The sequence below is a fragment of the Sitophilus oryzae genome, unplaced genomic scaffold (assembly GCF_002938485.1).
Source record: "Sitophilus oryzae breed Bouriz unplaced genomic scaffold, Soryzae_2.0 scaffold_1716_pilon_pilon, whole genome shotgun sequence".
Classification (NCBI taxonomy): domain Eukaryota; kingdom Metazoa; phylum Arthropoda; class Insecta; order Coleoptera; family Curculionidae; genus Sitophilus; species Sitophilus oryzae.
In genome coordinates, this window is record NW_022146409.1 from 1990123 (window position 1) to 2003308 (window position 13186).

The 13186-nt window shown below is 33.2% G+C and overlaps 1 protein-coding gene across 2 annotated transcripts in view; it reads right to left on the reverse strand.

The window, feature by feature from the left end:
* LOC115881319 (A disintegrin and metalloproteinase with thrombospondin motifs 18-like) overlaps window positions 1-12896 on the reverse strand; it is a 76691-nt gene extending 63795 nt beyond the window's left edge. For both annotated transcript variants that reach the window (XM_030898755.1, XM_030898754.1), the window contains exons 1-3: window positions 12715-12896; window positions 4111-4260; window positions 2037-2292 (exon numbers count right to left, since the gene is read on the reverse strand). In XM_030898755.1, coding sequence (XP_030754615.1) covers window positions 2037-2292; window positions 4111-4260; window positions 12715-12784 — 476 coding nt within the window. In that variant the 5' untranslated portion in view covers window positions 12785-12896. The remainder of the gene's footprint in view (window positions 1-2036; window positions 2293-4110; window positions 4261-12714) is intronic.
* Window positions 12897-13186: the final 290 nt, after the last annotated feature.

A 13186-nucleotide genomic window follows, 5' to 3' on the forward strand; every position in this document is an offset into this window, starting at 1 on the left:
GAAAAAAAAGCCAAAAAATCCCCCCTCGCCCCCCTCATGAGTAGTTTTCAGGCGCTTTTAAGAATCGAAAATAGGTCGAGGCAAATCGAAGTGGGTCAAGACAACTGGAAATAAATCGAAATGCGTTCAAAGTTGGGCGACGAAATGCGACCTTGACTGATGATGTTTCAAATTGTTTCTGGCTGTATATATACTGTATACGCTGTTTTTCACTAAATAGTACGATAAATATAAGCCCGTTTTATAAAAAGTAGTTCCCACGTTTCCTTAAATTGATCGAGACGCGCCGTGATTGGTTGTTTGTTTTTTTATTGTTAACCCAGATTAAGAATACCTCTCGTGGGTTCCGTAATAATAAAAGTTTCAGTTTGGTACAACACAGTTAGGGTAAAAAACGCTATTCTTTGAATCGAATAGCAAAGTTTCCGAAATGAAGAGAACTGAATAATTACTAAAAACCAACAATAAATATCTGTCACAGTGTTAATTACTAGTTAAAATTTCATTAACTTCTCGAAGTTTATGCAACTTTTGCTAAATATAATCGCATTATAAAGTTCATATTGCGCCATCTATTTTAATTCGCTATTTTAATATTTAATTATCTCCGAAATTCGTGATAAAATTTATTTAGGAAAAGTAACTTAATCTTGGTATACACTTTATTACTTCTAGATTATCATCATATAAGTACTTATTTTTATATTTTTTTTTAATTTAAAATAAGAAAAGAGAACAAAAGTAACTAAAGACATTAAATATTTGTAGGTTTTAGTGATTTTAATTGTACTCCTAATGTTTAATAGTCATTCAGTGTTTTTATTGTTTTCTGTTTTCCTATTTTTATGTCTAAAGTTGCCTTTAGTTATTGTACGTGTGGGACGACCTTCAGAGTCTATCTGTCAAAAAAAAATACGAAAGAAGATGGCGGAACAATAAAGTTGTCAGTAATACGTCCGCTGTTTTAATACAAGTTTTTAATTGCAATAGTAATACCTCTGAGTAATACTATCAACAAAGAAAAAGTTCAATCTTCAACACCTAAGATAGTTTCCAATGTAATATCCTCTTGCTAATAAACTCACTGTTAACAATTTTCTTATTAAATTATTCTCAAGAAAACGCACTTTGAAGTCTTAAAATTTTAATTGCATTATAGTACACTTGTAATTAACTTAAAATAGTTGACGCCTTTTTTATTTTAAAACAGTTTTGTAAAAAAATGACAGATAAAAACTTAGCAAGATACTAATTTAAAGTGTAGTGCTGGTTGTTTCGATAATAGTAAGATATACAGGATCTGACAATAGTGCGTCGGGCATCCTAGAATAAAAAACTTGAGAATTTTGTTCAAGTACAAAACTAAAGTATGTACCAGGAGGTATTTGAGGAAAATATTTTAACATCTATAGAAGGGCTCAAAAAAGTGTTAGTATATCGGGATGATTTTTATAAATGGAACATCCTGTATATTATTGCATTTTTCGCTTCCTTTCAGATCACTTTACATAATCCTAAGATATGAGTAAATATATTTCGATAATTTCAGAGATATTAATAAGAATAATCTGTAAAACCTTTTAAAACCTTAAAAGATTTGAAATAAAACTCTAAACACAAAAAAAAAATATTTTTTAATTTTCTATTTGTTGAAAAAATAATATACAGGGTGTTAAGTATATATCATCTAAAGTAAATTCATAATATGGTTTTGATTTCAGGGCAGTTTAGGATTAGGTAAAGCGATTTGGAAAGAAGCCAAAATATGCAATAATATACAGTGTGTATTTTAAAAAAAACATCTGAGAAACAAACCACCTCCCGATTTTTTTTACATTTTTTTACTTTACACCCTGTATAAACGCCATCCTGTCTATATGTAATACATGTATCTGTGAATATATTTTTGATGTAGCTTCCAATATTATGCCTCTTTTATTTTACAAAAAAATACCTGTATTTTTTAATATTTCCAGACTTTTACGGAATAACTTAATATTTAGATTTCCTGTTTTTTTTTCTTGTTTTTCTCTGACCTTTTAAATAAATAATGTCTTCCTTTCCTCTCGTAATCCGGCTGGAAAAAGTAGAAATTCTCTTTTATCTGGAAATATCCAGTCAGCAACGGGATATCCTGCTGGCAAATGGAAACGGCAGCCCTACTGGTTGTTTCCAGCGTCTGAACAGTTCCAGTTTTGTATTCGCACTGAGGTAAGTTTTCTTTGGATGAGCTTGTGGAATCGTTTTCGTGTATCCATTGTATTTCCAGGTCAGTCGAAAGGTGCAAATTTTCTATAAAAAATAATTTTATTAAAATGATTTATATATGGGGTGGTCCGAACTGTATTCCCGAAACATCGGCAGCATATTCTGCAGATAAAAATAAGTCAAAAAGTTCATATACAGGGTTGATTCCTGTAAGTTGGTCATGATTTCGGGGAATGATAGGAGATGTCGAAATATTAATTTTGATATAGCACACTATGGATGGGAAATGCCTCTTATGCAAGATACAGGGTGTTAAAGTTTTTGAAAAATTAAAGATATTTCTTAAACACTTTATTTTACTCTAGGTATAATTATATATTTTAATATTAATAATATAATATTAATTATATATTTTAAAATATCTATATATTTTTTAAATGGGACACACTGTATATAATTGAAGATCTCTAAGCAGTGTAACATAAGACACTGGTATCGGGAATTTTTATGTACAGACATTGAACTTAAATATGTAGGTATATGTTTAAAGTCATCCTATTTTTACAAAAAAAATATATATTCACATTCCTTTTACTAATAATAATACCTTCTTTAATAGTTTAAATTAATAAAGTTAATTTTTAAATTTATTAATGATAGCTTTAAATAGAGCTAATTATTATAACTAGAGGGCAGAAACACATATGTAGCGTTAGCTCCCTTCATCATTTACATGTTACATACCTTGGGTAACATTAGCATTTTTTTACTTTAAAATTCTCATTAAAAAATTTATTTATTTTTAAATTGTAACAAAATGGTGTTAGATAGGAGAAAGTTAGAAGAGACATTTTTTTCTTGGAAATAAACGAAGTAAATAAAAAACATTCTGAAATTTTTATTTTTACCAGTGGCTTACTGTTTTTTTTTTGAAAAAATTACCCGATGCGTTACAACTAAAACCTCTTGTTTTTACACTTAAAGCGTTTCTGTTAGGTAGACCTCTATAATAAAATTTTATAACTATACCTTCAACTGATGAACTATTAAAGAATATCTTTAATTTTTCAAAAAATTTAACACTCTGTATCTTGCGTAAGAGGCATTTCCGACCCATAGTGTGCTATATCAAAATTAATATTTCAACGTTCCCCATCATTCCCCGAAGGCATGACCCACTTACAGGAATCACCCTGTAAGTAAATGTATGTTCTAAAATGCTTAGTTTCGAAGATACATGGTGTAGAAGTTTAATTTTTGTTTCGATCTTTTCCAAAAAATTTCTCAAGTAAAGTCAATATTTAAATGAAAATTGATGTCTGGAAGTTTTTTGACATGGGAAATTTGATTTTGATGTCAATATGACCTACTCTACTATGTCCTACCTGTAGGTGGCGCCACCTATATTTTTGTCCGTACCTGTATAAAATTACCGAGTGTAAAAGTATACTAAGGGTAACAATATAACCTAAAATGGGGTCAAATTCCATTTAGAATTCTTACGTTATATGCATATTATATAATACTTACATAAAAAGTTATTAAATAAAATAAAAGTTAATAAATAAACAATTCGATTTTTTTCAAAGGGGTTATCCACAAAATCCACAATCGAAATCTTTCAAATTAAATATCTCGGAAATTGTGTAGCAATTGTATATAATTGTATAGCAAAAATGTTTATTTTTATAAAATTACCAGTTAAGAGTCATATTAACATCGCCATCAAATTTCCTGATGTCAACTCCCAATACATAACGCTCATGCATTATTGACATCGACATCTTATTTCTACTGTCAAAAAAACTCCCAATACATAACGCTGACGCATTATATATTTAATAAAAGTTCTTTATTATATTTAGTATAAATAAAACATAAAACTTTGTAATATATACCTACCTTCCTCGCCAAAAGTAAGTAACCATTTACTTATCTGTATAAGAGTAATTTCTTCTCCAAATATCGTACTTCTAGACACTTCAGGATATACAATTTCCGCATCATTTACGTCACCAAACGTTTTATCGTGAAAAATGGGCGTACTAAGCTCTGAAAAACAGTTGAAATGATTGCACGTTAAAATAAAAATGCAGGAATGTCTGTTTCTATATGGGGTTTCATTGTTCTTAAATTATTATGGCTAGTTATAACGTTGATTGAAGAAATATTTTTTCAATCAACGGTTATAATCATTGACAAAACTAAAATTTAGAAGATTACAACAATGCTATAAAAATCGTAGAACTATTGGAATATGTCGCGGAATTCAATTACCTCGGCGGCAGTTTGATTTCGGAAAAAGCCAATATCGAATTTGAAATTCAGCACAGGATTAGCAGCGCCTCAAGAGCGCTCTGGAAATTAAAAGAAAAGGTTTTCTATAACCATGACTTGAGCACAAAAACGAAACTTGTAGTGTACCCAATAATAATCCCCACCATGTTGTATAGGAGCTAAACCTGTCAAGTTACAACAGAGATACCTTAGACAACTCTTAAGAATAAAATGGTTCCATCATGTCTTAAACGTATCGGTCCATAAAAAAACTCACTGCGAGAATATCGGAGTCGTGGTTTCAAAATCCCGCTTAAGATGGGCTGGTCACGTATGTAGAATGTAAGAAAACCACATACCAAAATCTCTGCTTTGTGGTGAGCTTGTAGATGGTAAGAGGAGGCCGAGTGGACAACTCAGAAGGTACAAGACATTTTCCACGAAGGGGATTAACATGCAGAATGAGTGGGAAGAAGCGACTCATAATAGAACTCATTTGAGAAGAATTGTAAACTCAGTTAACAGCGACAACCAAAAAGCGAAGAAGCAACAAAGCAACGAGATTTTTGAATGTCCGGAGTGCGGTAGACAGATAACATCACGTATCGGGCTTTTCAATAACTGAAAAGCTCATGAAAAAAACGCCTTGCGTGACCATCTTCTGATGCATGTCAAATACTCGTCAGCTAGTAATGGTAATAGTATGTATTTATAATCATTGAATTACTGTTATGCCTGAAGGAAATATTATTTAGGCAACAGAAAAATACTCAAATATTTCGAAAACTATGAGATTCAGATATAGCCTGCTAATATAAGTTAGTCTTAGTTTTTGATGCTGAATAAAACAATTGAACATGAGGGTTTCCATTTAAATTAGTCGATTTTTTATAGCTTCTTGGATATAATATTCATGTACACCCTGTATTATGTTTAAAAATGTGTTAGAATAATTTAAGCCGAATGCAGAATGTTTAGGAAGGGAGTTAATCACCGCGATCTTACAGATCTATTCCGTGTTCCCCTTTCTCGAGTTACAATTCATCATACAGTGTCAGGGCTTTGACAAAAGCTAGTATCTGAGACGGCTTCACAGAGGCCAGCTCTACATCTTCGACATCAGCCCTACTAAAGTTTATAGCACGAACGGTTGTCGTGTGGGCACACTCAGTGATGAGATTTTCTAGTGTTTCCCCATTTTCCACAGAGATTCTGCATCCGCCGTTGTTTCTCCGCTTTAATCTACTGAGGTAAGTTGCAGGAGTCAATGTCCAAGATGCAGGAATCAGTGTCCTGTTAGAAACCTCGTAACAATTCAAGGATTGTTCTTACTTAAATCAAGAAAAACATTTTAGAGATAGAGGAGATTTTTTAGATATGAGAGAACTTTTTTAGATAGGAGCACTTTTTATTAGTGCTCCTATCCTTGTGCCTCTTTTGGTTTTGAAACCATGCCACGTATGGTCTTTTACCTGCTGAGCAAATGTTTCACTCTTCCAAATCTTTTTATTGCGCAATACTACAGTGAATTGGGCTCCTCAAAATTTTAAATTCTTGTTATGTTATCCACTGGAAGTTCGAGGATTGGAATTTTCCTTTTGAGGACGTTCCAAACTCCTCAGCTAACAATTCTCTCTATACCGTTTCCGTAAACTAACTGCTAGCATGTGTAGAACAATGAGTACAGTAGGTGACACGCGGTTACTTGAAAACAAGAGAAGATAGCCAGCTGGTACTGAATAAGCTGTGATAATCTCTCTCTCTCCCCTACATGAGTAGTGACATCATGTGTTGATTCCCCTCACTTCCCCGAACCAATTTGTTCGGTACTGCGCCATATGTGAAGTTTCGGGCAGGTTGTGGCCAATTAGGACTTGGTCTACCCACCTCTCAGGTGACCCTCTACCTCCCCCTCCACCATCAGTCTCTCAATTGAGGTGCCACTCCTGGCAATATGGCCAAAATATCGGAGGATTGACTGGTTTAATTTGGTAACCAGATGTGTCTCAATGTTTAGTTCCTCAATAATGGAAATGTTTGTTCGATGAGCCGTCCATAGTGTTCGCAGTAGCCGTCGATACACCCACATCTCCAAGGCGTTTATTATTTGCTTATCATTTTCCTTTAGTGTCTATGTTTCAGAGCCATACATAGCTATGGGGAATATGAGGGAGTTCGCAATGCACAGTTTAGTTTTTCGTGTGATTGCTGAAGTCTTCCATCTTAGCCAGCTTTGTGTTTGCATTCCTCGCCATTGCCACTCTGCGTCTGATTTTAGCCTCGCATCCTCCAGAGTTTGCTATCATGGAACCCGAGATGGAACTTAAATAGTTCAACTGGTTTATCAAACGCTTTGGAGTAGTCCACGAAGCACAGGTACATCTCGATCTTGTATTCTCTGGCTTTTTCTATGATCTGTAGAAAAGTTAGGATCTTTTCTCTAGTGCCTATTTCGGGGATAAAGCCTGTTTGTTCATCTGATATCTGCGGGAGGAGAAAAGGTTTAAGACGCTCGTTGATAATGGTTACGAATATTTTACTGGCATGGGGAAGCAGAGCAATTGTTCTGTAATTACTACAGTCTAATTTTGATCGTTTCTTAAAGATAGGTACGAAGATGGAATTGCACCATTCATCGGGCCATTTGCCGGCATCCCAAATTTGTTTGTATAGCAAATGTATTAGGTCCATTCCTGCTTCTCCCATTGCGTTAGGTACCTCAGCGGTAATACCGTCAACTCCCAGAGCCCTGTTGTTCATAAGTCTAGTTGAAGCTCTTTGGACTTCTGTTCTTAGTATGGCAGGTCCTTTGATTACATCTCCAAGGTCAACACTATTGTCGGAAGTGCTCGTGTTTTCGCCAAACAGCCCTAAGCAGTATTTCTTCCAGATTTTAAAAATCTCCAGAGGATCCGTTGTAGTGTTTCCAAATTCATCTTGAATAATTTGCGTTCGAGGCTGAAACTCTTTCGATAAATATTTGATTTTGTTAAAAAGCTCTCGAGATTCGCTTTAGTTTGCTTGTTCTATCTCACCGTTGTGATAATAGTATTGTGCTAATATTAAACTTCAACAATAAGGTGTCTAATAGGAGATATTAAATAATAATTACCGAACTAAATATAATGTTAGTTAACTTACATTATATTAAATACTTCTTAAAGGCGAGCCTAATTAAAGATCAAACGGCTTCAAAGAACAAGTGCTTCTCAGATTTCAATTTACGAGCTAAAAATAGCTTTGGACAATTATACCGAAGTGCCGTTTTTCTGATTCAATCTATTATCGGTGATAAAAATAAATTTTAAATTATGCCTCCCAAAAAAATAATGAAATTTTCAGTTTCCTTCATACTTTTTATCGAATAATTTGCATAATAATTATTCAAACAATTGAACAGTTCTAAAAAATTAACTTTAATTTCTTTTGGGTTTGCTTCTCTTTTGTGAATGTTATTATTAATACAGGGTGTAAATAAATAAATAAAAAAATATAATTATGAAATTTGTTCAAAAGAAAGTGTTGACATTTGGTTTGGTTTGAATCACTGTGACATAAAGAGAAAACATGTGGCTATCTATTTCAAAAATTAAATTGTTTGAATATTATACAGGGTGGGCCACTGAAAACTTACAATAGCTATAATTTTTAAACCAAAAACGATATCAAAAAAATAAAAAAATACCTTTCTATAATATCGAGGGGGAATACATATGACGTATTTTTTGAACCACCCCGACCTACCCCTACGGCGGCACCACTACTCACTTGAAAATCTTAAATGGCAACACCCCACTTGTGGCGCCTTTTTGGAAAGCCCATGAAAAATGCTAAACGTTGATCATAAAGTTTTTAGGGTGAAATTGAAAAACTAACCCTTACACGAAAAATTAGGTGGACATTAATGAGAAAAGTGATTTTTTCAGCATAAGTTATAAATTGGGACCCAGCTAAATGAGGTTTTTTTCAAACTACCCCGACCCACCCCTAGGTGCCACCCCCTCACTTCTAACCTCAAGATAGCGATATCCCACTTGTGACACCTCTTTGGAAAGCGTATAAAAATGCTGAAGGACTGTCATAAAAAAGAACGAAAAAAATAGAGCCTAGAAATAAAACAAAAATGTCAAAACGTGTCAAAATCAACAGAATGAATTATTTTTGTATCCATGAACCATTGCGGGAAAAAAAGCTTGTACAAAGAAATTTGTTATAGCTCTTAATGAAGACCTCATACACTTCCAGCAAGATGGAGCCCCTTCGCATTATTCTATTGTCACAAGGCGGTGGTTGGATAAATATTATCCAAGGCAATGGATTGGCAGAAGGGGTCTAATCGAGTGGCCGCCAAGGTCACCTGATCTCACTCCTTTAGACTTTTCCTTGTGGGGTTACACTAAATCCATAGTCTACAAGAGAAAATCAGGTTAGTTGCAAGAATTGCGGCAGAGGAGAACTGAAGCATGTCGAAATATTCCGAGAGAGATTTTCCAAAATGTGAGAGAAGAATTTGAAAATCGTTTGTATTTTTGTATGGAACAAAACGGCTGTCATTTTGAGCAATGGATATCTAACGTCTGGTATACGTCGCGTTCAATAAACCCGACGTCGGGTACCCGACGTCGGGTTTACCCGACGTACCTGACGACCCTTATTTGCACCTAAATGGGGAATACAGATTCGGGTCGCATCGACGTCGGTATCTGACCTAATAGGGAATGTAATTCTACCAATTACCAACGTCATATTACGTTGGATTTTAGTTACTTAAAATTCGTCGCTAAGCACTTACGTTACGTTTGGTTTGATATTCGCTACCAAGAATACATAAAAACCTAACCAAACTACCTAAGTACAAATGGATTCATAATCACTCCTCGAATAGAACTATAAGTGCCTATCTAATTTCATATTATAATAATTCTGAATCATTAATCCAGACATCAGTTTTGTCAACGGAAGTCACTTTTTTTATATATCTGATTAAAATACCCCGGAAAACAACAAGCGCCTTCAAAAGTAGGTAGATTTATGAAATAAAAATATCTATAACAAAGTAACTCGTAAAATATTTTTTTTTATTTTCTAGCTGGTTTAATCATAAAACTGTACTGTGGTTCCCCCCAAACTCAACCTTATCAATATTATTCTACTAGAAATCGGAATGTCAATATAAATTTTAAAAACAAAAAACGATTTTAAAATGGCTGACAATCGGATACCTGTCAAGAATGGCGGATTTCTGTGTCCGACTTAATATGAACTACCAATATACCAATTCCGACCGGGTCTCCAACATTAGTCATCTCACACGACCGAAGTCATCAAACCGGACGACCGGCAATCGTATTATGACGTATATAATTCCAACGTACGCCACGTAACCTCACTTTGCGTATCAGTGATTTGTGGATTTGTGCAACTATATTTTAGTTTTTGTTTTCTCTTTAAAACAATGGGCAGCCACTTTTTTAAGATAATATATACAAAATTTAAAAGAATTGGAACCAGTACCTCACATGTGGGAGGAGGATGCTGGTTTCCTAAGCTAAAAAATGAAATTAAGATGCATCAGTGTAATGCAGCATCTCTTCCGGATAAAAAGCATTCGTGGGCGGAGGGAAGACATCACTACTACTATTATTATTTTGCAAAAGCCTCGACCTCTTTCTGTAAAATGTAGATGAATGTCTAAATGCATTTTTAGTGTTTTTTTAGGCATAATAAAAAAAATTAAGTTTGTTTACAAAAACTTTTTATTAGGTTATGTTTATGATGTTTATTAGGCCGCAAATGCTACTTAATGGATTGTATTTACGGACGTAAATACAGATACGTAAATTAGGTTAACAATATGAACATAAAATACAGCAAAATATAATTGGACGTTACTTTAGGGATTATCAGTGAGACGTATCCTATTCGGACAACGGGTAGACGTCGGGCTAGTTCAAGTATAGGTACGTCGTGCAAGCCAACGTTGGAACGACGTTGGGAAATTAATAAAAATGGTACGTTGTTACTTTGTACGTCGACAGATCGTTGGATTTACCGACTGGGAACCAACGACGTCACTTTTAATAGGAAAGCGACGTCACAAGTCGTATTACCAGCACCCGACCTAAATTTGCACAAAGTCTGACGTCGCTTCAGGTCAGATTTAGTTCGAAGTCAGATAGATGCTAGTTGGGTAAGTTGAAGTCTGTATGACCATCGTTTAGCAATTTCAATTAGCTTTCCAAAGAAGTGTCACAAGTGGGGTATCGCTATCTTGAGATTCGAAGTGAGGCGGTGGTTTGAAAAATACTTCATTTGCGTCATTTAGCTGGGTCCCAATTTGTAACTTAGATAAATTGTTTTTAAGTTATTTAACATTTAGTTTTAAAGCGTATATTTTTCTTCATTTATTTTATCTAGCTTCCTTTGACATTAAGTGTAAATCAGACAATTTATTTCATTTTGTCAGAAAACTAATTATTTGAATTTCGTATTACGAATACTGCTGCTTAAAACTTTATAAAGTAAGTATTTATAAAAAATATATCTCCGTATTTTCGTTCTTTAGTGATATCTAATAGTTCTTATTATTAATAATATGCCATATGATCGGAAGAAAAGAAACGGCACAAAGTTGGCTTGGAAATGACGATCGATGACAAATTGATTTTTTAACAAAGTGTCATAGTATGACATGGCCAGATTATATTGTTTTACATCAGTTGACGTTTAAAGTTATAGACTACTGGTTAAAATCAAGAAAAATATACGCTTTAAAACTAAATCTTAAATAACTTAAAAACGATTTATTTTAAGTATAGGAACATGTATAACGAATTGAATTGCTAATATTATATGACATTCCAACAATTAAATTCATGAAGTAGATAAATAAATCATTAAATTTAACTTTTAGGCTATACAAATTTCTTTGACAGGCAGTTGTTTTCATCCAAAATTTTTTTTTCTCAAAAACGGTTAATGTTAGGTATTGAGTGTTTTATATCATAATTGATAAAATTTTAAAGATAATTTAAGTATGTAATAAAAATGGTAGGAGTACCTATTAATAAGAAAGTTGCTGTCAACTTCCGGCATTTTCGGAAGTGCCGCCATTTTGAAATTATTTTTGATCAACAGATCTCGTTGTGAAACAATAAAGTAAAGTAAAGATTTCAGTTAACGTCTCCTTTTTGCTACCATGGCTAATCTGGACTGGGCCTACTTTGTTTACGCGGAATCCGAACCGCGGTCCTCGGCCTTATCATGGTCAATGGCCTACCGACTTGGCAAGTGTCTTAATGAACTCTTACTCACGAGATATCCGATCTTATCCGGCCTCGAACCGACCTCGAACCGGCGTGAATGAGCATTGTGGTGAAACAATAATGTGCAAAAAATCTACAATCTAGATCTAAATCATATAGGTAAGTTTTATAGTAGTTAAGAACAAAAAACTAAAAATGAAACTCAAATCAGAGATGATTTAACAAACTGTAAAGTAAGAATCAAACGAAATTTAGCAAACTATATCACAAATAAATTGAAAAAATAAAAGAATATACTTAATACTAGCAATGTAGGTGGAGTTAAATGATACAAATAAATATAATGGTCATAGATAATAAAGCATTCAAAAAAAGAGAATAATTTTTGGATCGAAACGACGTTGGATAGCAGCCTAATTTAGTACAAACTGCACGTTGTTCAAAATCCTAATTCACAGAAATACAAAAAATTAACAATATGGCGTCTAAGTCGCGTTTTATCCTAAATTGGGATAATTATAGTAAAAATATTATTTTTATGATTTAGTTAGAGACATATGCCAGATGGCAGTAAAGGAAAACAAAACAAAAGTATTTAAGTGTGGAGGATGTTTGAAGATCATAATTATTGAAACACTTTGAGCAACTCTGTAACTGGTTACCCAAGGCAAAAAAGTTAAACGAAAACAACTTTATTGATAAATGTATTGTTTCTACTTTGAAAAATACTAATAGGTCTTAAAATTAAAGAAGCGTGTATATTGAGAAAATATGAATTTGAAAAAGTACCCTGAAAAACATATAAAGCGTTTTTTTTTCGCAAACAACAGAGCACTGCACAAATAAAAAAATAACGTTGAGTTTTATTTAGCAGAGTAATAGTTACGAATAATATAAAAACTACAGAATTTAAAAGAGACATTAATTTGATTATGCTTTTTGTAAAAAGATATATTTGACTTACCGACAAATTGAAAAAAGTTAACTAACAATATAACATAAAAATAACTAAACAAAAACAAAGCGTACTTCATATTTTTTGTTATTAAAAACACTAGCACATATCTGCTTTAAGCCGAACAGAGAATGAACCGGGCACTTAACGACAACAGAAACCATGTGTAGTGAGTGATTTTTAGAATTTTATTGGCATGCCGCTTTAATTAGTTTAGTAGCGCAGCTACACTAAGTTTCCTTGATGTGTTTACAGACTATTTTACTCCAGACAATCAACTTCATTATATATTTCTTAAAATATGTTTGTACGTTAGAGCAACTACAGAGAATATATGATTATATTTTTAAAATATATTTGTTATTAAGGAAGTATAATTTCCTTACTGTACAAATCGAAAGTACTCATGATATTTATATTTGAAAGTAGCTTAAATTAATTTAAGTTTAACTATTGTAAATTATACAGGGTCCGGAAAATA